Source organism: Capricornis sumatraensis, chromosome 23, assembly GCF_032405125.1.
Source record: "Capricornis sumatraensis isolate serow.1 chromosome 23, serow.2, whole genome shotgun sequence".
Taxonomy (NCBI): domain Eukaryota; kingdom Metazoa; phylum Chordata; class Mammalia; order Artiodactyla; family Bovidae; genus Capricornis; species Capricornis sumatraensis.
The window spans coordinates 44,509,526-44,532,726 of NC_091091.1; the positions used below are offsets into that span (position 1 = coordinate 44,509,526).

The 23,201-nt window shown below is 48.9% G+C and overlaps 2 protein-coding genes across 3 annotated transcripts in view; one reads left to right on the forward strand and one right to left on the reverse strand.

Annotated features, from left to right (window-relative positions):
* ZRANB1 (zinc finger RANBP2-type containing 1) overlaps positions 1-10,705 on the forward strand; it is a 71,226-nt gene extending 60,521 nt beyond the window's left edge. Inside the window, exons 7-10 of the mRNA XM_068961269.1 lie at positions 4,328-4,448; positions 6,212-6,341; positions 6,447-6,676; positions 7,800-10,705. Of these exons, the coding sequence (XP_068817370.1) occupies positions 4,328-4,448; positions 6,212-6,341; positions 6,447-6,676; positions 7,800-8,018 (700 nt within the window). The 3' untranslated portion in view covers positions 8,019-10,705. The remainder of the gene's footprint in view (positions 1-4,327; positions 4,449-6,211; positions 6,342-6,446; positions 6,677-7,799) is intronic.
* A 492-nt stretch (positions 10,706-11,197) lies between these two features.
* CTBP2 (C-terminal binding protein 2) overlaps positions 11,198-23,201 on the reverse strand; it is a 47,863-nt gene continuing 35,859 nt past the window's right edge. For both annotated transcript variants that reach the window (XM_068961443.1, XM_068961442.1), the window contains exons 3-9: positions 22,784-22,928; positions 18,801-19,007; positions 15,234-15,448; positions 14,919-15,049; positions 14,257-14,384; positions 13,651-13,768; positions 11,198-12,494 (exon numbers count right to left, since the gene is read on the reverse strand). In XM_068961443.1, the coding sequence (XP_068817544.1) occupies positions 12,314-12,494; positions 13,651-13,768; positions 14,257-14,384; positions 14,919-15,049; positions 15,234-15,448; positions 18,801-19,007; positions 22,784-22,928 (1,125 nt within the window). In that variant the 3' untranslated portion in view covers positions 11,198-12,313. The remainder of the gene's footprint in view (positions 12,495-13,650; positions 13,769-14,256; positions 14,385-14,918; positions 15,050-15,233; positions 15,449-18,800; positions 19,008-22,783; positions 22,929-23,201) is intronic.

The window sequence follows — 23,201 nt, forward strand, 5'->3', positions numbered from 1 at the left end:
CCTGCCCACACTGAGAGGATGATAGTTGTTTGGGGTACTGTGGCTTTATAGGTCTGCCTTGTAGGTTTGATTAATGTGTGTCTGCCCTGGAAAGATGGATCTGTGTTTTGGGTGTGCATAGCCTAGAAGCTAGATCTGGATTTTGGTAAATCTACCATTTTGCAAGTCCTTTAAAACAGGCAAACCTAGAGTCTTTCCTCTGGTGGTAATATCCTGCCTTTGTTGTAAGGTTGAAAGAGTACTATAAATTTCAGCAGTGGTAACTAATGTTAGGACTGATATTCCAGTTTTGAGTCACTTGAAGTCTGAAAGTTTAATGTGAAAGTAGGTAAGTGCCACAATCTGAGGTTTGGGCTCGATGGCTGGTGGAGTGGGGAAGACCTTGGTCCTAAGAGTGCAGCCACGAAAAAAAAAAGTGCAGCCGTGGTGAGTGCGGTCGCAGCAGATCTTTCAGAAGTGGAGGCCTTCGCTCTAAAAGGGTATTTCAGCTGGCATACGGACAGGCTTCTGAAAATACTGTCTCTCTTGGTACCACCTCTTCCAGTCCCTGCCACACAGGGTCAGACTTGATGTTTTACATACAGGGTCCAACCTGATGTTTTACAGTTAAGGTGTAGGAAGCTGCAAGGGTTATAGTGATCACACAGACGTCTATTTCAGTATCTTGAGGTGGAAATAGGATGGAGAGGGAATGAAGACGATCAGATGGGGAGGGGGGACGTGTTGCCATAGATTCAGAGCTTAGGTGACGTGGGTCAAATATATTAGCCTTACTGAATAAGCATTAAAGTGGTGACTATTTTGAGTTGTGACCAGTTTGTTGACTGGGATCTTATATGGCTATTACTATTAGAAGGTAGAATGAGGCCAGCATGTCGCTTGTGCAGTCTCCTTTAAATCTTTTTTTTTTTTTTTTTTTGGCTAGGATTTCCTTTGCTTATAATCCAAATCAGGTGGAATGAGACATTCTCTTATATCGTATAAAATAACTGAATGAGAATGGAGAAAGTAATTTTATTTAAACCCCTCCCCCATCACGTCAAGATAGGCCATTTTTTTTGTCATAGCAGCTGTGCTATTGTGTTGACTGCCTGTGATTTAAACTGACTCAGGTGCTCGTGATGGAATATCGTACTTGTCTTTGATTGACATGTCAATCCAAATAGAGAGCCAAGCGAGAGTAATATAAATGGGAAAAATCAGTTATTTTAGAAATATGATTTGTAGCTTAGTATTGTGCCTCTCTATGTATCAAGTTTTACACTTAATATATTGTTGCTATTATTTTGAATAATACCCGTTAAATCAATTAAGAGTAAAAAATAAAAAGTTTTAATTTTATCTTCAATTATTTCTTGATGCAGATCAAGACCTTTATGTAGTTCAAAATTTCTGATGAAGCAGGTCTCTGGCAACAAATTGCCTCCATTTTTGTCTGAAAAGGATTTTAGCTTAAAAAAAGAAAGGTTTATTTTTGACTGTCTTGGGTGTTTGTTGCTACACGCAGGCTTTCTCTAGTTGTGGCGAGGGGGGCCTCCTCTTTGTTGCAGCACAGGCACTTCTCATTGTGGCGGCTTCTCTTGTTGTGGGGCACAGGCTCTGGGAGCAGGGGCCTCAGTGGTTGTGGCTCGCGGCTCTAGGGCACAGGCTCAGTACTTGTGGTGCTCAGGCTCAGTTGCCCTGTGGCATGCGGGATCTTCCCTAACCAGGGGTCAGACCTGTGTCTCCTGCATTGGCAGGTGGATTCTTATCCACTGTGTCACCAGAGAAGTCCTCTCATTTACTTTTGAAGGATAATTTCACAGGGTATAGAATTCTAGGTTGGTGGTTTTTTTTTCTCTCAACTTAAAATATTTCACTTTATTCTCTTCTTGCTTGTATGCATGGTTTCCGAGAAGTTGGTTATAATTCTTTTATTTTTCTGTAGGTAGGGGTTTTTTATACTCTGTCTTCTTTCAGGACTTTTTTCTTTAATTTTCTGTCGTTTGAATATGATATGCCTAGGTGGGGTTTTTCTGGCGATTTTCCTTCTTGGTTTTCTCTGAGCTTCCTGAATCTGTGGTGTGGTGTCTGACATTAATTTGGTGAAATTCTCAGTCCTTACTGTTTCAAGTATTTCTTTTTGTTCCTTTTTTTCTCCCTCTTTACTGTCTGTAATGTTATATGTTGTACCTTTTTGAGTTGTCCCACAGTTATTCTTCTTTTTGTCCATGTTATCTTTTCTTTTTAGATTTGAAGTTTTGTATTGATGTATCTTTAAGAGGTTCTTTCTTTAGCCAAGTCCAGTCTACTAATAAAGCTGTCAAAAATACTTTCATTTCTGTTAGTGATTTTGCTCTCTGGAATTTCATTTTGGTTCTGTCTTAGGATTTCCATCTCTGTTTAAATTGCCCATCTGCTCTTGCATGCTGTCTTTTTCCATTAGAGAGCCCTTAACATATTTATTATAGTTATTTGCAGTTTTTAAATTTATTTTATTTTTTTCACTCAAGTACTTGGTACTTTTGTTGAAAAATATTTTCATAAAATAAAGGTTTGTTTCTGGACTCTTGGTTTTTCCTGTTGATCTATATGTCTCTCTTTATGCCAGTGTTAGATTATCTTGATGATTATAGCTTTGTGGTAGGTTTTGAAATCAGGAATCTTAAGTCTTCCAACTTTATCCTTCTTTTCTTCAGATTCTCTTTGCTGTTCCCTTTGGACTTCTAGGTAAATTTTAGGTTCTAGCTTCTGCAGAAAAGCCCCCTGGGGTTTTGATAGAAATTGCACTGAAAGTGGAGATTAATTTCGGGAGTATTACCAGATAGAGTGTTAAGTCTTATCGTCCTGAAATTGACTTTTGAATGTTAAGCCAAACTTGTATTGCTGTCTCACTTAGTCGCTTGTTCGGATTTGTGTCCTTGACTGAGCCAGGTAGATTGACAGTTCAGGTCTTTGTGTGGTGGGTGTGATTTTTAAATATATTTTTGAACCCCTTTATTCTGCAGTCTTCTTTAGTTTTGAGTGCAGTCATCATTTGATTCCTGGCAAATTTAGCTGTCTCGGTATTAAAATGATTTTAGGTACTAACCAAGAAATTTATTACCACATACATCTTTCAGTTTGTAATAACTTTCTGTTTCAGAATAATTCTGCCAAACTGATATCAAAACAATGTATTTTGTCATTTGTGCATTAAAATATATTTCTGTATATCTTAGGTATTTTAAGAGGGATATCCATATTTTATTTTTAAACATTTGGCATTGAAACTTACATTCCTGAATTATAAAGAGAAAACCTGTGGTTACTATAAATAGAAAAAAAGTTTTTTCCTAATCAAGAGTTAAGCCTCTGTAACATTCTATTTTAAATCTAAAATAACATTAAGTTACTTTTTACAAAACCCTGCATTAAGTTAAAGAAACACATGACACTAAGATATTTAATACCTTAACTTTTCAACAAATGTGAGAGAATGTTTTCTAATCTTTTGATTCTTTCACCTAGAATTGAAGTACATAGAGGTATTGGGGATTGATAGTTCATTACATGTGAGAGGATTGTAATGTTACAAACTGGTTAACTGTTTGTAATCTGTTACTGGTTAACCTGTCTTCAGAGGCCTTTGCTGGTTTGTTTGTAAGACAGTGGATCACAGTTTTCAATGTAATTATATCTGGCCTTATTTAATTGTACACTTGATGTTATAAAGAAAAAGAATGTTTAGTTTTAGTAATTCAGTCTACCAGTGGCCTAGTTTGAGTTTTAATCTTCATAATTTATTAGGCTGAAGTATTTAGAGAGGTATTAAGCATGAAGAGGGGATTATTTTTGTAGTTGCATTTTTTTTTATTATCATGTGATATTCAAATAATTTTATGTAATGAAATCTCAAGGAATTGATTTTGATATTCTCGTAAACACATGGGCTATTTCTAAATCTGTGACCAAGTAGTGGATACTGTTCATTAATGGAGTAAAGTGTCTTTGATTTTATCCAAACTCTCAGATGATTTTGAGTGTTTTTCTTTTTCATTTGTAAACCAGTAGTAGACAGTTGGAATCAGCTGTTCTTCTTGTCATTAGTGTTTGAAGTTCGGATGAAAGTTTGGTGGGTGGTCAATCAGATTATGTCTGAAGATATGTTGAAAAATGTCTGCTAGCAAAAAAAGAAGTCTGCTAGCAGAATGGGGGCATCTTTAATTTGAAAAATTTACTTCAAGCCAGGTAAAATGAATTATTAAGTCTCTGCATATGAAGTGCTTAAAGACTACATTAAATAAATGATTAGAACATTAAATAACTGTTTATAGAAAGGCTTCTTTTTGACTGTGTTGCTTTTTAGGTTTTATACACGTTGGAAAGATTGGGAGTCCTGGTATTCTCAGAGCTTTGGTTTACATTTTTCCTTGAGAGAAGAACAGTGGCAAGAAGACTGGGCATTTATACTGTCTCTTGCTAGTCAGGTAAGAATGCTTCCAGGCATGTTGCTTCTCTGAAAAAAGTGAGGCAGCGGCTCTGCATGCCTTGGTTTGCAGTGAGAACACGTTGGAGCAGAGTGGTACAGAGGCGAGTTGGGGACTTGGCATCAGGTGACTCGGGTTCCACTGACTGCTGATCGGCTCTGTGACCATAGGCCTCACTGTCGAACAGGGAGGGCAGTATGTTTCTGTGTTAAGTGACTAGAAAACTGTCAGAATGAACGTTTTACTTGGTGATTTAACCTCTTAAATATATCCTCAGATTGCTCTTCAGTTATGTTGTCCTCACGGAGAGGTCGCTTTGGGGGATTGACATACATGCACTGCTACATATAAAATTGATAACTAAAGACCTATTGTATAGCACAGGGAACTCTGTAATGATCTTTATAGGAAAAGAATCTAAGAAAGAGCGGATGTATGTCTATCTATAAATGGTTTCACTTTACTGCAGAAACTAGCACAACATTGTAAATAAACTATATTAAAATAAAAATTAAAAAAAAAAAGGGGGGCTTTACGCCTGCTTTACCCACCTGTGGGTTAGCTCCTGTTCCATGTCCAAGATCACACACTGATAATGGGCACTCCTGTGCTGGTGGTGCGCTGTCAGGTCCCTGAGGATCAAGCTGTGGTCTTCGTAGGGCTCCCTGGTTGATGCTGTGTCCACGTGAGGTAGGCCAAGGAGAAGGTCCCGTGGACAGAAGTGATTGGGAATGACCTTGTGTAGACATGTCGAGTTGTCTGTCAAGACACATGCTAGTTTTGTGAAGTGTTATTAATATACTTCCCTCTTAGCTCGGTAAAGAATCCGCCTGCAGTGCCGGAGACCCCAGTTCGATTCCTGGGTTGGGAAGATCCGCTGGAGAAGGGATAGGCTACCCACTCCAGTATTCTTGGGCTTCCCTTGTGGCTCAGCTGGTACAGAATCCGCCTGCAATGTGGGAGACCTGGGTTTGATCCCTGGGTTGGGAAGATCCCCTGGAGAAGGGAAAGGCTACCCACTCCAGTATTCTGGCCTGGAGAATTCCATGGACTATACAGTCCGTGGGGTCGCAAAGAATTGGACACGACTGAGCAACTTTCACTTCATTAATATACTGAACTGTAAAGTTCATGTATATGCACAACAAATCACTTCTTTTCTTTGCAGAAAACACCGTAATTCATTAGTACAGTGTGAGGGAAGTCCCTCTGTCTTTGGGCCCTTTGGGCAGGGTTCACCCTTTGGGCAGGGTACACGTCTGAGACATGTACCTGCTGTAAAGATGCTGCCGGATTTGCTGCTGAGGGAAGGAGACCAGTTGAGTATTCTTGTGTTAGGTGATGTGGCCATTTGCAAGCTGTATTCCTGTGAGACAGTCAAGCGCATCTTTTCACTTCGGGAGGACCCTGTTGTAAGTAGTACTTCCATGAGGACCTTAACCAGAAGGCAATTATATAAATAAAACTTCCTTTGTTGTCTTAACCCCTTATTCCTCAGATCAATATTTAACCAAATCTGTTTAGTTCTTGAGTTTTGGATAGCGAAGGACATCTGTATGTAAGCTTTGCAGATTTCTTTTATTGGACTTTGCTATTTGAGGAATCATTCTTTAGCTTGACAGTAGTAGTACCATGTATTGTTTTTTTTAATGAATGGAGATAGTGTGCTGAAGGAGAGCAGCATTTTGTTGTACATATCAGTTTTCCAGGGTGGTAGTGGATGCTTTAAAGAGCAATTTTTTCTTTTGTTTTGTTCTGTACAGCCTGGAGCAAGTTTGGAGCAGACTCACATTTTTGTACTTGCACATATTCTTAGACGACCAATTATAGTTTATGGAGTAAAATATTATAAAAGTTTTCGGGGAGAAACTTTAGGATATACTCGGTTTCAAGGTAAACCATTATCATTAGTATTTTGGAACTTTCTTGTTTATTATTTTAAGGCACATTGCAGTCACATCCTGAAAATCCCATTGTGATTTTCTTCCCTCTCTCCAGGTGTGTATTTGCCTTTGTTGTGGGAACAGAGTTTTTGTTGGAAAAGTCCGATTGCTCTGGGCTATACAAGGGGCCACTTCTCTGCTTTGGTTGCCATGGAAAATGATGGCTATGGTAACCGAGGTGCTGGTGCTAACCTGAACACCGATGACGACGTCACCATCACGTTTCTGCCTCTGGTTGACAGTGAGAGGAAGCTACTCCACGTGCACTTCCTTTCTGCTCAGGAGGTAAGACGCCGGTTTCTTGCACTAACTGCTTAAAGTGGCAGCGGTGTGCCAGAGCCTGGCCTTGGGTCTCTCAGAGGTGCTGGTATCTGCACCACCACTTAGGGTTTTGAGTTTGGTCACAGTTTGTCACTTTCTGTAGATGCTAGTCAGACTGAAGTTTGCCCTTTCAGAACAGCTGTGTAGGAGGTGTTGTGTGGAGATAGAGCGGTGAGGAGGAAAGTCCATGCCCTCAGGCAGTGATGAGTGCTAAGGTGGAGAAGTAAAAAGATGGGCTGAGGGGAGAGGGAGGGATGGGGGTGCAGGGTTTCGGTGACTGAACTGGGAGGGTAAGGTAAGGTGTCACTGAGGAGCTGGCGCCTGAATCGAGACTTCAAGAGGAAGGAGTCTTGCAGAAACTGGGGGAGGAGAGTTGTAGCAGAGGGAACTGGAAGGCCAGCGTGGCTTGTGGGACTGGGTGGGGCGGAGAGGAGGCTGAGGCTGCGGGCTGGCCGTAGGCAGTCTTTTCAATCTTTCTGACTTTTACTCTGGGTGAGCTGGGGAGCCAGCAGCCAGTTTGCGTAGAAGAGGCGCACTGGCCCCTCAGGTGAGACTAGGTGCCTGGGCAGCGGTGGGAGCAGCAAGCAGGAGCTCCCTGTAGCCGCAGGGAAGTGATGAGAAGGTATGAAAGAATACTCGCAGCAAACCCGTTTTCTTATAAAAAGTATTGGCCTTTTATTTAATAGTAATTATTATAAAACTTTTATAAGCATAACATTAAGAAAAAATTCATAGATAATTTTTGTAACTTCACCCTATACATAACTTTCGGAGCAAACTTACCTTGTTCTTTTTGAAGCTGCGACTTTCCTTTCTAGTCTTTTCTTTGCCAGAATCAATGTATTGGATAACACTTGCTTTTTGCCATTATATCAAACAAAGGGACTTATCATTAGGCTGTTCTTCCCTCTAGGTTTGTCTGTGAATTTTCAAGTTGATATTTTTTCCTGTTTACCCATAGGGTTTTAAACTAGAATTGATGAGAGTGGAACCTAGGCTGAAACTCTTCGTTGCTCTGGCCCTTTCCTGTGAGGTCTCTGATCTGTCATATTATTTTTCCTTCTCTTCATTCACATTCCTCTAAAAGCTAGGTAATGAGGAACAGCAAGAAAAACTGCTCAGGGAGTGGCTGGACTGCTGCGTGACTGAGGGCGGCGTTCTCGTGGCCATGCAGAAGAGCTCTCGGCGGCGAAATCACCCCCTGGTCACGCAAATGGTAGAAAAATGGCTTGACCGCTACCGACAGATCCGGCCTTGTACATCCCTATCTGATGGAGAGGAAGACGAAGATGATGAAGATGAATGAAAAAAAAAATCCAAGAACAGAAGACCAAGGTATCAGCTCTGTGCGGGACCGCACATGAGTGTGTTGCTCCAAACAGAGCGCACGGCATGGAATGAAGCGAACCTGGCAGGATCTGCTTGGAAGGGTTTTTTCTGATCCATACCCAACAGAGACGATGTGTCTGCTGCATGAGGAGACAGAGAACTTTGGACTACAGTTTGTAAAAAGGAAACAAAAAACTAATTTTATTAAGACAGAACTTTTTTCCTTTCAGATTGTAAATCTGTCTATAAATGTAACGCATGTGGTTGTGTAAGAAGTTGTGTAATAGGAAAAGTTGTACCAGCATCTTCATATTATTGAGAAGTTTTTCCAGCATGGGCACCTCCAAAAGCACATGGCAGGTCACTCTTTGTTCCTTTGAGATAATTCTTTTTAAAGTAGAACCTGGCATTCTACCATCTGAAAAGATCCATTTTACATTCTGTCTCACTAGAGCTCGTTAGAGATTTGGAAACTTTTTGTACAAATTATCCATAGCAAAACATAAAAATAAAAACAAGCTTTTATTTTTTATTAGTAATTTAGTTCCTGTTGTGCCCAATAAAATCAAATCTTCAAGGAACAAACTGTAAGAAAAGTCAGAATTTTTTATTGAGTGAACTTCATGTAGACACTGTTCCCTTGTTTTGAAAAGGGTTTTGGTTTCTCTTGTCTTTTTCAGTTTCTGATAAGCCGCCTTTCAGTATTTAGGTATTTATTTGTTTGGAAGAATGCTCTTAAACTGAGGCTTCCTCCACCAGACTCTGGGCAGCAGTCTCCCTGTGAGTTACCCCGTGGATGTACATTAGGGCAGTGGTTGGGGAGCCAGCCCACTCGAACTGAATGAATTATGTGAAAAGTCTGCTCCCTTGCCTCTGTGGACATCAGACTCCCAGGTTGCCGTTCGGAGGGTCTTTGGATTCTTTATCATCAACTCTGCTTTAAGCAAATTGTGTTAGAAAGGCATGCCTTTGCTTGGGCTAATTGCGAATTTCCGTTCAGAATAGAATAAAGATTTTAAGAATGCAGTAAGGTGGTTAAATGCATTGTATAATGAATTTCTCAGTGAGTAGTCTGAGAATTTTTGCATGTTGGTTAATTGTGGCCATTCTTATTTAAAGTTATAACTATAATCTTAGGTAGAAAAACTTCCTATAAAAGTATTATTTGACCACTTCAGGTATACATTCAATACTGGGTAAAAATTTCAGATCTATCTCAGGAGCACAAAAAGACTTAGTGTCCTGATAAGCACTTTGTAGACTATTGATGTGGCAAGGAATTTAAAACACACATACACACACTGTTTCCCTTTGATAAAAAGGCTGTGAAAACCTTTAAATATTTGCTTCTTGTTTTCTTTTAAGTTCTATTTAGATGGTATTGAAATGTGCACAACCTCAGATTTGATGCTGAAATACTAAAAATAGTAAAATACCTATGAGATGTCATCTCTTTAGTTCTTTCTTCCCTCCCTGAAAGGCATTCCCAGGGTGAAAGGATCGCTGCTGCTGCATGCTAAAACTTGTGGGAAGAATACTTGCAATTGGATTCCATATAAATGAATTTTGATATAATATTGGTATGTTACTGTTTCAAGGGGCTGATGTTTTCTTACAAAATTGACCCTCTGGTTTGCATTCGTTTTGGACAGTAATTAAGCAAGGATTTAGAAGGCTGCCATTCTGACTACTTAGCATAGCATCCCTATGTACTTTTCTTCATATGTAGGAAGAATTCTGTAGTGGCTAGACAACCCGTTCTAGTTGCGGTTAAGCCAGTTGAAGAAGCCAAAGAGAAAGGTTTGAAGGAGAAGCACCTGTGCCAGGGTCTCTAGGGTAGCCAGTGCTGTTTAGGAAGCTGCTGCTCGGTCTTCAGCCTCTTTGTGCTGTGTCTGCTGAGTGATATGACCCTGGCCACATCAAGCTTAGCAGGTACAGCATTCTTCCCTGTGGGAAAGAAGTGGGTGGAGCTTTAAATGGTTTTCACAGCAGATTGGCTGGTAAGGCTAACATTTTGATGAGTCAATGCCATGTTAAGCTCTTGAACTATCAAACAGCCATAACTATCGTTCCCAAGACAGAATTTGCAGTCCTTTCTCAGATGCCATGTGGCAGGGTGACAGATAACTCAGTGTCTTTTGGTTGACTCTGGACGGTACTACCTGAACCGTATGGACTTGACTTTATGGTTCCTCTTCTCGGGAGAATTCAGTGCAGTGGTTTCTGGCCAAATTAAAAGGCAGGGTGTGGGCCTGCCTTTTCATGTTTTTGGCTCCTAGGCTTATCCTGTGGCAGACTAGTCTGTGTTAAGGGAACACTGCTGCACACAGGCGGTCGGGGTCTCCTTGCCGTGCAGATGTCACTGATTACCCGTTTGACAAGTGGTTATGGAGACGACAGTGAACCGCCGCCCCACTCCCCAGAGTGATGATAGAGGTCAGTAACCATGCGCTCCACCTCGATCCATGTCAGGTGGTGGTAATGTAATTTTTCACGGGAGAGTTGGGATGGGACCACCACCTTAAAATGAGTGAGGAGGTTGATGTTTTCAGTTGCCATGACTTTTTTTTTTAATGGAAGGAGGCGGGGCAGTTGTAAAAGTGTTTGATATCTGGACTTGTTGGACTTAACTAGCATTTACAGAAGGGATTTAATGCTGTTTAAGAAAGGAAGACTCATTAAATCAACTGAAAGTTCTTAACACATGGAAATGACTGATGTTAGTTATTTTGCAACATTTCTTTGTAAATATCATTTACAAACAATTTTTTGAGATTCACCTCCCTTCCTGTATTAATGCTCGGGTCAGGAAATTTTACTTTTGGGTAAATTAAAATCAAAACTAAAACTTAACCAGTTTTGTTTGTTGAATTGACTTAGTTCTAACCCACCCATTTCATCTTAAGAATGGACATACATGAAGTAATTATCAGCATTCTTGAGTCTGGTTATGAAATAGGTAGGAAAGTATTGTTTATCTTTGAACCTGGGAATAACAAGAGTTGGGAAAGAAATGGGCTAATTGAAAATGCAGTTAACATCTCGAGAGAACTTCTTTTACATTAGTGAGATGTGCTTGAATTTCAAAGCTTAACAGAAGTTTTTATTACTTTTTATTGAAAACTGCACTGAACGCTAAATGTCCACCTTTACAATAAACAGATACAGTAACGGTAACTCACACTAAAACAAAACATTTCTGATAGCCATTATTTTTCTGTTTGGGACAGTTTTAAAGGTTTTTTTTTTTTGTCACAAAAACAGGAATGTACCTATACAAAGGCTCAAAATAGGCCATCTTTTAAACAAAAAAGGCGATGATTCACAAAAGACTATGAATATAACATGTAACTAGTTGATACAAATCTAATAGGATTTGTTAAAATCAGTCACATCTAATAACACACCTGAAGTGTTCCTGTATAAAATATCACGTGAAGAAAAGAAGACTTTATCAATGTCTAAAAAAGTGGGTTTGTTCATAGACAATCTGACAAGTTACCATAAAAAGTGTTTCCTGAGACATAAGGAAATGCAACATTATTCTTCTTGAACCCTTTCAGTTCAAGACTTTCCACTCAATAAAATAGCTGAGGATCTGAAACTGAGAAAATATATTTGAGTACAAACAGCTTGTGAAACTTAATACTTTTTTCTTTTTTTGCATCATCAGAGGGTTTCACTGAACTCACAACCAACTTGCCCGCTCAGTATGCAGTTCAGGTGGGAGAATTCTCTGTACAGGAGCCTGTGCTGTCTTCAATCCCGTGCTCGCGGTGTCTAACACAGGCAGACCGCGTTCTCCCCATTTTGTAGTAAAAGAGGTAACCAGCCCCGTGGACCGAAGGGACTAGAGTCATAGGGTGGGGATTTCCTCTTTAATATTTTATTTTGATGTTTGGAACTCTTGATGCAACATTCTAGAGCAAGGTGTTCAGGACCTCCTGTGCCCAAGGGACTGATAAAGGAAAAAGATCTATATTTATTCTTTGTGATTTGATGCACAGATGAAAAACTTAACACACAATAACAGAAGTTGGTCGTTAATAAATCACGTCCTAGTCTCTCTCAGCGCTTCTGCAAGCAGACGACATCTTCAGTTTTCCCACTTCTCGGCTTCTAGCTCTTTTGTAGCTGTAACACTGCAACGTCAATGATGCATATATGTCCAGAATCAGTTAAAAAGACTGTCAAATTCCTTTTCTCTTAGTTCATTTTTCACTGTCTCTTGGTCCCAGGTGTATCTGAATGATTACCTTTCATCACTCGCTGCTATTGCTCGTTGGGGTGCTCTCGATTGTCCCCGTGTTTCGTGGGCTGGTTGGGAGAGGGAGCTTGGGAGGGATGTGCCACTGTGGGGAGGTTGTGGGTCACCGGGATGCCTCCGGGGATGATTCCTTCCATGGCAGCAGGAAGTCCTCCCGGAGCCACGCCCACGATGCCTGGCGGGTATCTGAGGAGCACATGAGAAAGGGCTGGTTAAGTTCGGGGTCAGGAAGTTGCCGACCTCTTGGCTCTGCCTTTTTTATGGAATCCTACCAGCATGGGCTTCCCTTGTGGATAAGCTGGTAGAGAATCTGCCTGTAGTGCGGGAGACCTGGGTTCGATCTCTGAGTTGGGAAGATCCCCCGGACAAGGGAAAGGCCACTCACTCCAGTATTCTGGCCTGGGTCGCAAAGAGTCGGACACGACTGAGCGATTTCCACTTCACTAACAGCATGAAGTGCGCTTCCTAAGCGTGACTTCCTACACTGGTTGGTTATGTGCTCCTGTAACAGACGCGGAAGGGCAGCAGGGGAGATGGTGAGCTGGCGATGGGCTGGAGGCCTGACCCCTGAAGATACTTGCAGGGCGGCCGGACATGGGTTCCTCTTACACTGCGGGCACAGGGATGGCTCTGTGTGTGTTCACAGTGCACAAACGTGACTCGGTACATTCAGTTTTTGAGGACAGAACATACTTACGAGGCAGGGGCTTTAGAATCCATCTGAGGTACCCAGCCCTTCACAGTTGTGGTAAAGCAGCGAGTGTTTCCCTCTGAAAGCTATGCTACCCCTCATCCTGTAGCCTGTGACAGTGACTCTGGTCAGGGACCACCCAAGGGGACTCTTGACGGACAGGATCCCTGTGAGCTGCAAGCCCCTCCAGCACAAGCAGTTTTCCTAAAGGCCAAGGAGCCTTGCTGTGTCTAGAGGAATAATTAGGATTCGACTCTTAAAGGGTACAGGGGAATCCAATCGGGCTGCGCTCAAGTGCGGCTTGAAAATGCTTATGAGGATGAATCACAAGCGGAACTTTAATAGAACCTGTGAAATGTAAATAAAGCCATGGGACCTGGGAAGAAATAGCTTCTGCTCTGGGCAAGCAGAGCTTTCATGTAGAGGTCCTGTTACACGCACTAAATATTTAATCACATCCTGGCACAGTGGTTCAACGTCTGTATCCTTTAAAATAGAAATTTCAATTCTTGGCTCTGCCCCAAAACTTAAAATTTGCTCCACCGAAACCAGGGATGAGGGGACGGGCCTGGATTTCCCGCCAGTGCTCCCGTTGGCTTTGTGCTCACCGCCACCCCTGGGGAGCAGGGCCCTGGCCATTCCTCTCCTTACCTGTATGTGGCACCATTGAGCTCTGGATGAATTGCTTGCTGATCTATTACTGACCAGGGAGCTGTTGTGACAAAGAATTCCTTGTTCACACAGTTTCTTAAGCTCTCTGGGATGCGACCTGGAATAAGACGATTGAAATTAATCAGTGAAGTTAAATATCATACGTAGCTGTTTTGGGGGAACAGCTACCGTGCTAGTCTCTCTACTTTTGGGCCATTTTAAAAGTCTTGGTACAATACTGTGTATGTTTTGGTATTCTGGCCACACGGCATGTGGGAATCTTCGCTCTCGAGCAGGGATCAGACCCGCACGCCCTGAACTGGAAGGCAGAGCCCCAACGACTAAGCCTCCAGGGAAGTTTCCCCAAGTCTCTTACTCGTTAATAGGAAGGGCTGGCTCATAATTTCCCAAGATACGACCCGTTTCAGGCCTGAGCCACATGGGTCTCTCAGCCTAACAAGGGCGGCTCCTCCAGGTCCGCAAAACTTCACGTTGGCTAATACAAAAGGGGATTGGTTTCCTCTGAAAGCAGCATGGCCCAATTCACTCACATTTCTTCAACTTGACCCCTAAAAGCAACTGCTGCCCACGGCAAGGCCTGCTCACCTGTGATGGCCCGGCGGATCTCAGTGGCGGCTGCCTCCCGCATCTCCAGTGAGGCTTGCTCACTGTACCAGGCTGTGTGGGGAGTACAGATGAGATTCGGTGCATCTTTCAAAGGACCCTGAGCAAAGCTGGGTGAATGTACAAACACAGGAAATGAGACGACTGCACGTCACTCCCCGTCCGACTGGTCAAACGGGAGCTCTTGGCCATGTGGGATGTTAGCTGACGCAGATAAAACAGATTCTGCAGTGTGTGTGCTAGGGGGTTGGGACTTTTCAGAACCCACTCATACGACTGCTCTGTAATTACAATGTCAGGAGTACTCAGGAAGAGGAAACAGTTCTCCGGAGGATTGGCTGGCCTGCCTCTCACCGGGATGGTCGGGCTGTGGACACAGCCTGCTCTCCTTCACTGTTTTTCTGCCTGCCCCCTTTCTGGTGATCTTTCGGGGAACTTCTGGCTGTTTTACCCTTAGTGAGAATATAGCACAGCCCTTAGAAGAATGGAGTCTTTCAGCCTCTGGTTAAAGCCACCTCCCCAGGACCTGTCTGGGCAGCTGTCCCAAGTTCACAGTGAGGAGTTGGGTGAGGACCTGGGGCCTACAAGTCCCTCTGAGTCCTGAGCTCCAGCTGCAAACATCACCACAGTCTCCCCAAACCAACCTGAAAGGCTCCGACTCGTGCACGTCGAGGGCCGCCCCTCGTATCCTGCCTTCTTTGAGGGCTTGGGCTAAGGCTTTCTCATCCACCAGTCCGCCGCGGGCTGCATTCACTAGGAAGGCGCCTTGCCTCATCTGGGGGGGGTAGGGGGGGCGGGGTGGGAGAGAAGCTGGTGAGCAGATGCTGCCCCCTCAGGAGGTGCCGGTACTGAGGTTTCAGGAGAAAAGTGGGGCTGCAGTGGAGGTTGGTGGGTCCACGGACATTTCCCATTTCCCCTTTCATTTGGAGAGTTCTTCTCCAGTGTGTGTTTCCATTTACCTGCTTTATAGTGAAGTCATTGATGAGGTGGTGGTTATGTTCGTTGAGATTGCAGTGCAGGGAGACGCAGTCGCTCTGGTACAGTAAGTCCTGCAGGGTATAGACCCTCTGCACGCCCAGGGACCGCTCCGTCCCATCCTGCAAGTAGGGGTCATAAAATAGGACGCTGAATCCAAAGGCCTTGGCTCGAACGGCAACCGCCTGCCCCGTGCGACCTGTGCGGAAAGAGAGCGTCCCGGTGAGTGAGGCCGGCCCCTCCTGCCGCTCCTTGTCACCAGGCTGGGGGGCCTTGCAGGGTGTGCCCCACCTCTGCTGCTTGCATTATTATTTCTGGGACTGGGAACCTGGGGTGGCTGTGCCTGCTGGAGGAACTGCACACTCAAGGTTTGGCAATGCCACTCCAGCACTTCTTCCTTCCTGGATCACTTGGGCAGAAGCCGGGCCAGCTCCCTGGGTGAGCAATCCAATGCTTATCAAGTGTACTTACTATCAGATGTTGCTTTTTTTCAACAGTCATTGTTGCACACATTTTCAAACATAACCAGAGAGAACAATCTAGTGGCCTCCACGTGTCTGTCTCCTACGTCCCAACCACCAGCATTCTCTCCCCTTCGTATTTATCTTTCCCCTCCTGTTTGCTTACACAGCAGCTTTCTTAAGCTGAGCTTCACCTCGTCATTGCTCTCAGTGTTGAACCAGGACTGTTCTCTTATGTAATTACCACTAGGTTTGTTTGCTCATGAAGGGGGTAAACTGACTGCTGCACTCTGGCCTGAGCACTCACTGCCACGGGTAACCGGTCTGGGGGGGGCTCTGAGTTTGTGTGGAGCATGGACCAGGCACTCTGGCAAGTCAGCGACATCACCCGACAGGACGCAAAGGCTTCCCTGACCCCCCACCGACCCCCAGGGATGGAGCACTTTACTTTCCAGAGCGGTTTTCCGCTGGAACACAGAATGGTGTGAATGATGTTTGAAGGGGCTGGTTCGGGGACAGCACAGAATAAATCCTGGTGGGAAGACCACTGCTCCACTGTGCAGGAGGGGTAAGGGGACAGGAAGCCCATCAGAGGGCAGGGGGTGGCAGACCGGCCCCCCCTCCAGTGGAAACGTCATCTCAACAGGCAGCACAGGTAACAGCAGCTGTGCTTTGGAGGTTTCATAAGGCCCTTCAGGAGGGACAGCTGCAGGGGTCACCAGGATACTCATGTCAGCCGTGCCCAGGGTCACCACTTCACACACCGTGAAGCAAGAGCTACAGCCACACGCAGCAGAGGAGCTGGAATGACAGATGGGCCGGGAACAAGGGCGACCCAAAGACCCTCCTCTAATGAGTCTGAGATGTGGGACACGGCCCCACCACGCGGGTGCTGGGAGCTCACAGCCAATACCAGAACACCCCCAACTCTGCTTCGGGGGTCCTCAGCCTTCCCCCCCCCCCCACGCCCCATGTCCTGACGCTCTGAGGGGAGATGGGGTCTGGGTGGTGGCTCCAGGGCCTGAGCCACCAGTTTCAACGTTATGTCTCACGGCTCTGCGGCTCTCAAATTCATAGACCCTCACCTTTCCACCATGGGGTTTTCCTGACTAAACTGTACAGTACCCGATGCTGAATTCTCTTACTGACTTGGTCAAAACCCAGCGAGGAGAGCCCAGCTGCCTTGGCCTTAGTGTGTGTGTGCACACTGCCACCGATGGCAGAGTCTCCCTTCATGTTTTCATGCTTGTTCGCAACTTGCAGGTCAAACCCAGTCTCAGAAAGGAGATCCCAACTGTCTTGGCACGCGTATGCGTGTGTGTGTGGTGTGTGTACACATGCTGTCACCGATGGCAGGCTTTCCCTTCAGACTTTCATGCTCGTCCCCAACCTGGAGGCTGGCCTTGAGCACCGTCCTCAGGCCAGCCCGGGCTGGGGTTGAGCTCGGGCCGGCCGGTCCAGGGCCCCACGTGGTGGCATGAACTGGGTTTAGCGGCACCCGCTCCACACTCAGGGGCCCGCTGCTGCAGCCGGGCAGAGTCTTAGGCAAGTGGGTGCCTCCAGCCCCGGATGGCGGGCAGCATGGGGCAAGGCTGCCCACGACCGAGCCCCCTCCTGTCTTGGGTCCGCCTGCAGTTCTGGGAAGCTACAGAGAGACCAGCAGAGGCAGCAGGGAGAAACTGAGTGTGTATGGGGCACCGTGACCGGGGTGGGGCTGGGGGGGGCTTGGTGTACAGCCTGGAGCAGGCAGGCTGGCATCACAGGACTGGCTTTCAGAAGGCGGATGGGGAAGGATACAGCGCAAGAAACGACCCCTCTAAGAACCTGCTGTGATGCCTGGAGGCAGAAGCCATGGAAACGAGTGCTCTTCCATGTGGCTGGGCAACTCGCACGGCCAGGGCCCACCCGGGGCAAGAATGCACGATGGTCTAAGAACCAGCTCCAAGGCCCACCTCCTGGAGCAGCAGGAAGCCCTGCGGCACCAGCAGAGGGTGCTGCGGCTCGGCGCCAGCATTTCTTAGTCCTTTTCTACCTTCCACTCAAGAAAAAACGAAGCTGGACTCTTGTAACAAGTTTACCTCCGAGAGTATGATCACTCCTGACACCTGGGGTCTTAAGACTCAAGAAAGATGTGCGGGAAAGATGTGCGTTCCTGGAAGACGCTCCCTCTACCTGTTGAAGCTGGCACCATGGCCATCTCAGCGGTCCTGTTATTCAGGGACAGAGCTCCAAGCTCAGGGCTGAGGGACAGCTTGGGGGAACCTTCTGGAAGCCAAGCCCTGCAGTCAGGACTGACCCCACGGGCTTCTCATGTCTTCTCTGAGTTCTAAGGGGCAGCCGCTGTGTATCACTCATCCCCAGTGTACAGATGGGGAGACTGAGGCAGAGAGAGTTGGAAGGTCCTTGAGATAGTTCTTGACCTTTCCTCAAGGTCACAGAACTGGAAGGAGCAGGACTGACACGCAGCAGCAAGCAAGAGCCCCCTCCTGTTTGACTCGGGCCCCTGTGTTGCCTACAGCCTGGCAGTCCAGCTTCTCTCCACCCAGTGTGTGCCACCCCCAAGCTCCCCACTGGGCTAACCCTCCCCAGGCCCACCCAGAGCGGCCAGCGGGAGCTGGGTCTCATGTTTCCCCTAGTGAGTTTTCCAAGCTGATGATCTGACCCTCTGGCTCGAAATCCTTCAGAGACTCCTTGCACCCACCCCTGCCTGTCACCTCCGGGTGCTCAGCCCAGCCTGCTGCCCAGATTTCCACCCGGGCACCAGTCGTCAAGCGGACCACTGCCCTTCACCCTCTGCCCTTGGGGGCGGTCAGGGAGCACGACCCCTCCCTAGGGACACCCTCCTGCCGCCGCCTCCCTTCCCCACACCCACCAGGCGGGGTCTTCCAGAAGCTGCCCCCATCTTCCCTGGGGGTCAGCTCCCTAGCCAGCTTTGACCTCTGACCTCCCAAGCCTCGCAGCCACGGCCCTCCTCTGGCCCAAGAGGTCCTCCTCCAGCTGCGGTGAAGCCTGAGTTCCAGGGCCAGGCCTCCGCCTCTCCGAGGGTCCCTGCGGCAGCCCCTCCCTGGGCGGTGGGCGGGGCGCACTTACCGAAGCCGATGAGGCCCAGCGTCTCCCCGCGGATGCGCGCGGCCCCCGAGGCGACCTCCCGGATTTGCTCGACGCTCTGCACCCGCGTGCCTTCCCGCAGCGCCTGGTACAGCCAGGTGTTCCTCCGGTACAGGTTAAGGATGTGGCAGATGGTGGAGTCCGCTGTCTCCTCCACAGCCGCGGATGGGATGTTGCACACGGCGATCCCTGGGAAGGCAGAAGGCCAGGCGCGGGGATCAGGGCCCCGCGTTCCCTGGGGAAGTGCCAGGGCTTCCAGGCCACCCAGGGCGGCAGCGTTGGCCGGTACAAGCCACTCAGCGCGTGTCGTCCCCGCGGGTCAGGGTCTCTGTGGCCTGGGGGTCTCCAGCCCCACGGCCATGCCAGGAGGATTGCTGTCCAGGGCTGGGCTCACCGCCACTCAGCCCCTCACTGACCCCACGTCCCCCCAATCCAGTGTTTCTAGACCCACGTCTCTGCGAAGTGAGTGGCGAGCCAGCTCTGACCACCACCCACGTCCAGTGGCAGGAAGGCAGCGAGCAGGGCCCACTCCTGACAGGCCGCGGGGCCTGGGGACCCAGAGGTTCCTTGCCATACACGAACTGGATCCTGCTCTCGAGGTGGGGCTGGGGGTCATGGAGACTGGCCTTTTGTTGAAAATTGTATTCTAAGAGTCTAAAGTCATGAACGTGTTGTTACTGGGTTTTGTTTTGTTTTTTTTAAAGGCAAGACAGAATTAGAAACAAACACCTTCAAGGCCCGTGGGCTAGGACAGGATGCATCTGTAGTCCAATCTCACCTTTGTCCTGCAGACCCCAACCCCTCTCCCACTTGGGTTGGAAAGAAGATCGAGGGACAGGTGCCCACCCGGCTTTTTCAAAGCACTGCAGGGCTGAGAGCAGCTGTGGAAGAATGAGCCCTCAGGGTCTGCGTGAGGAGCAGAGACGAAGGCCAGAGTCTGCCAGCACCGGGAGGCCTTCGGGGAGACCTGCCCCAGGTCTCCTGTGGGAAGGGCCTGGGCACTGACCCTCCTCACTGGCGGGAGGAGGAGAGTATTTGTCAGACGAGGGAGGGACAGCTCCTCAAGCTGCCCCACGTGGCGGCCCGGCTGCAAAGGTCCGCCCTGAACCCCAGGCACAGGAACCCGGGAAACACACCAGGGCTGCAGCGTCGGGCCTCTGCCTTCCTGTCTCCCGGTCAGGGGTGGGGGCACAGGGCACCTGCAGCTGTCCTGCAGAGATAGGACACAGGACCCATTCCGTGGACCACCCCCTTCTATGTCATCACCCCAAGAGGGCCGCCCTGAGCTCCAGGGTCTCAGCGACCCCCCCCCCCCCCGCCCGAGGAAGAGCTGCTTTTGCTCTCTGCTCTCATCTGCTGACCTGGGCCAGAATGGACACCAGATCAGCAAGCTTGCCAGAAAGGCTCAGAGAGACGGTGCTCGGTCTAGGCACGGGTTCTTGCTACCCACTGTCCGCCTCATCCTGCTCCTTCCTGGACCTTGGGGCTATATGCCCTCTACCTGCCCAGGCCCTAGGGCGCGCTGGAGGGGAGCTGCCCTCCTAGCAACACACGCCAGGAACCCGGGGCATCATCCGGAGGGGAAGACCTGGGCCACCTGCTTTTCCATTCTCATTACAGGTCAGCTGACCGAACAAGCGGCGAAGGGCACGTGGAGACAAAGGACGGCTGGATGGCGGCCCAGGCTCCTTCCGCAGATTCCACATTTGACAATGCCCCTTTTCCGACAGCCCAGCAGATGACCCTGAAGCTGAGCTCTTGTCATATCGGAGCGGGGTCAGTGAAAAGGCCTCCGCGGACACGCAGTTTACATCCTCCAACTCGACATCGCAGGCCTCGGGCTGGCCTCCGCGGTAGGGGTTGGGGTAAGGGCTGTGGGGCCCCACTCGGGCACAGCCCCTGCAACTGCATAGACGGCAGGCACCTCCCCCATCCAGCCCGGCCCCGCCCCAGAGGAATGGCCGGGTCCAGGCAAGGAAGCCTGATGGCATACACGTGCGGGTGGCTGCGCCGCGAGGGGCCACACCGTGGCGAGGGGCCACACCGTGGAGACGGGAAGGGGGGGCGGGGCGGAGGGAAGGGTGCAGAGCCCTCGGGGAGCCGGGCCCCACTTTCTCAGTCGCTGCTTGAACTTGGGATCTCAGCTCCATCCAGAGCACAAAGAACGTTTGTTTTCAAACAAAAACATTCTTCTGGCGCCAGGGGAAAATGGAAAATTTTAGTTTACATTAGACATGCTTCTGGAGGCGCAAGTCTTCCCCAAGCTTCTCTGTGGAGACAAAGAGGGACTGAGAGTGACTCGATGGATATGGGAGCCCCCTCGGCCAGACCCGTCATGAGCCTTCTCTTGGACGGGGTCAAGTGAGCCGTGGGGAAAGGGGTTGAGATGCTGGAGACTGGCCAGGGGGCACCCAGAAAAAAACCAAGATCGATCTTCTGAGCCACCTGCCACGAGGCACCCCACTCGGGATGGGCGAGGGGAAGAGCAGAACCCATGGGGCAGGGACCACCTCCTGCTTTTTCCTCGGGGGTCACCTGGGCAGCAAGCCCGACCTGCTGGGGCCCGAACTCCCAGACCGCCTGCCAGATTGCACAACAGGCTGGTGCCCTCAGGAAGAATCAAACCAGACTCAGCACCACTCAGAACAGGCCCCAATGGGGCCAGGTTTCCCCCTGCTTCCTGCTTGTGCCCATAAAGCTCCTGTGGCTCAGGAACTGGGTGCAGCCCCGATGCACGCAGGGGACCTCAGCGAGGAGCTGCAGCCCACCTGGTGCGCCCAGGTGGAGAGGCAGCAGGTGGCTGTCAGTGGGCTGCGGCAGGTGGCCAGAACCATCAGGTCCCACATGCATAGGTGGTCACATGCAGGTGTGACGCTGAGCTGACGGAGCCGGGCACCGCGTGTACCCTCCTGCCTATTGCTGGAGCAGGCAGGGGCTCAGAGGCCTGGGTTCCCGGCCACTGGGAGGTGCCTGCCTCAGCCTCATGGTCGCAGAGCACCAGGCAGATCACAACCTGCGCACTAGGTGCCGGGCTGGCATGCTTCAAGACAGCAAGGACGCTGACTTCAGAGGGGCTTGTCCAGCGGGACCTCCCTGGCCCCTCCAAAGACAGCAGGGCAGCCTGGGGACCCCTGTGGTCAAAGCTTGGGCCCCTTGGTGGTGGTGATGACGGCAGTGGAGGTGATGGAATTCCAGCTGAGCCATTTCAAATCCTGAAAGATGAGGCTGTTCAGAGTGCTGCACTATGCCAGCACATCTGGAGACCTCAGCAGTGGCCATAGGACCTGAAAAGGTCAGTTTTCATTCCAATCCCAAAGAAGGGCAATGCCAAAGAATGTTCAAATTGGGCCCTTGAATCTCTGCCAACACTCCAACACGCTTAGTGCCCACATCAGGTGCCAGGCCGCCATGCCAACGCCCTCCCTCAGGGAGTGTGCAGCCAGGGGTCTGGAAAGCAGCCAGGAGCCCCACTTTCAGGTGCCCATCTGCTGGGCGGGCGGGGGGACGCTGGGAAGTGGTCCCCCTGCACTGCCCTGACCTGGGAAGGTTCCTGTGTGGACAGCTGCCCTGGGGAGATGGCGCCACCCCAGGACTGGAGGAGACCCAGAAAAGGGCACCCCCCACCCCAGGAACATCAAGTTGTACGCTCGGCAAGAGTAACCTCAGGTTGGTGGGTCCTGGCTGGCCGGCACAAGGCTGCGGCCACTCACAGAGTCCCCTCTGCAGCGGAGGGCTTGTGGCTTCGTCTGGCTCATGTCCTTCCCAAATGAGACAGCCTAGCACAGCCCCTAGGCCCCTTGATGGGGCCTCTGCCCTCAGCAAGGAGGTGTGTCTGGTTGGCTAGATTCCCTCTGAAACCAGCCACCACCCTCCCGCCCGGAGCCAGCAGGGCGCTGTCTCAGTTCCAGCCTCGTCTGCTCCACTGGGCACTCGGCAGGCACAGACGGGCACAGACGGGCACTTACCGAGTTCCCCCGCAGCTTTGATGTCGACATTGTCGTAGCCGCTGCCTATCCGCACGATCACCCTCAGGGCCTTGAACTTCTCCAGGTCCTCCCTGGTGAGCGTGATGGTGTGATACATCATGGCGCCGACTGCCTCGTTTAAAACCTGTGAAGGGGCGAGCAGAGCACGGCTGGAGGCCCCCATCACCCTTGAATTCCGGCAGGAAGATGACTGGTGAGGATGCGGCCTGGGTGTCCACAGCGTCCCCCTAGGGGAGAGGGCCCTGGTGGGGCTCTGGGGGCCTGGTGGTGACTCTGGGTGATGCCAGGGAATGGGGGCAGGGGGCAGGCTCAGGGAGGAGGGGCAAGGCACTAGCCAGCAGAGACCAGGGTAGAAAGAAGGGGGCCTGGCAGGGGTGCTCGCTGAGTGCCAGCTGCT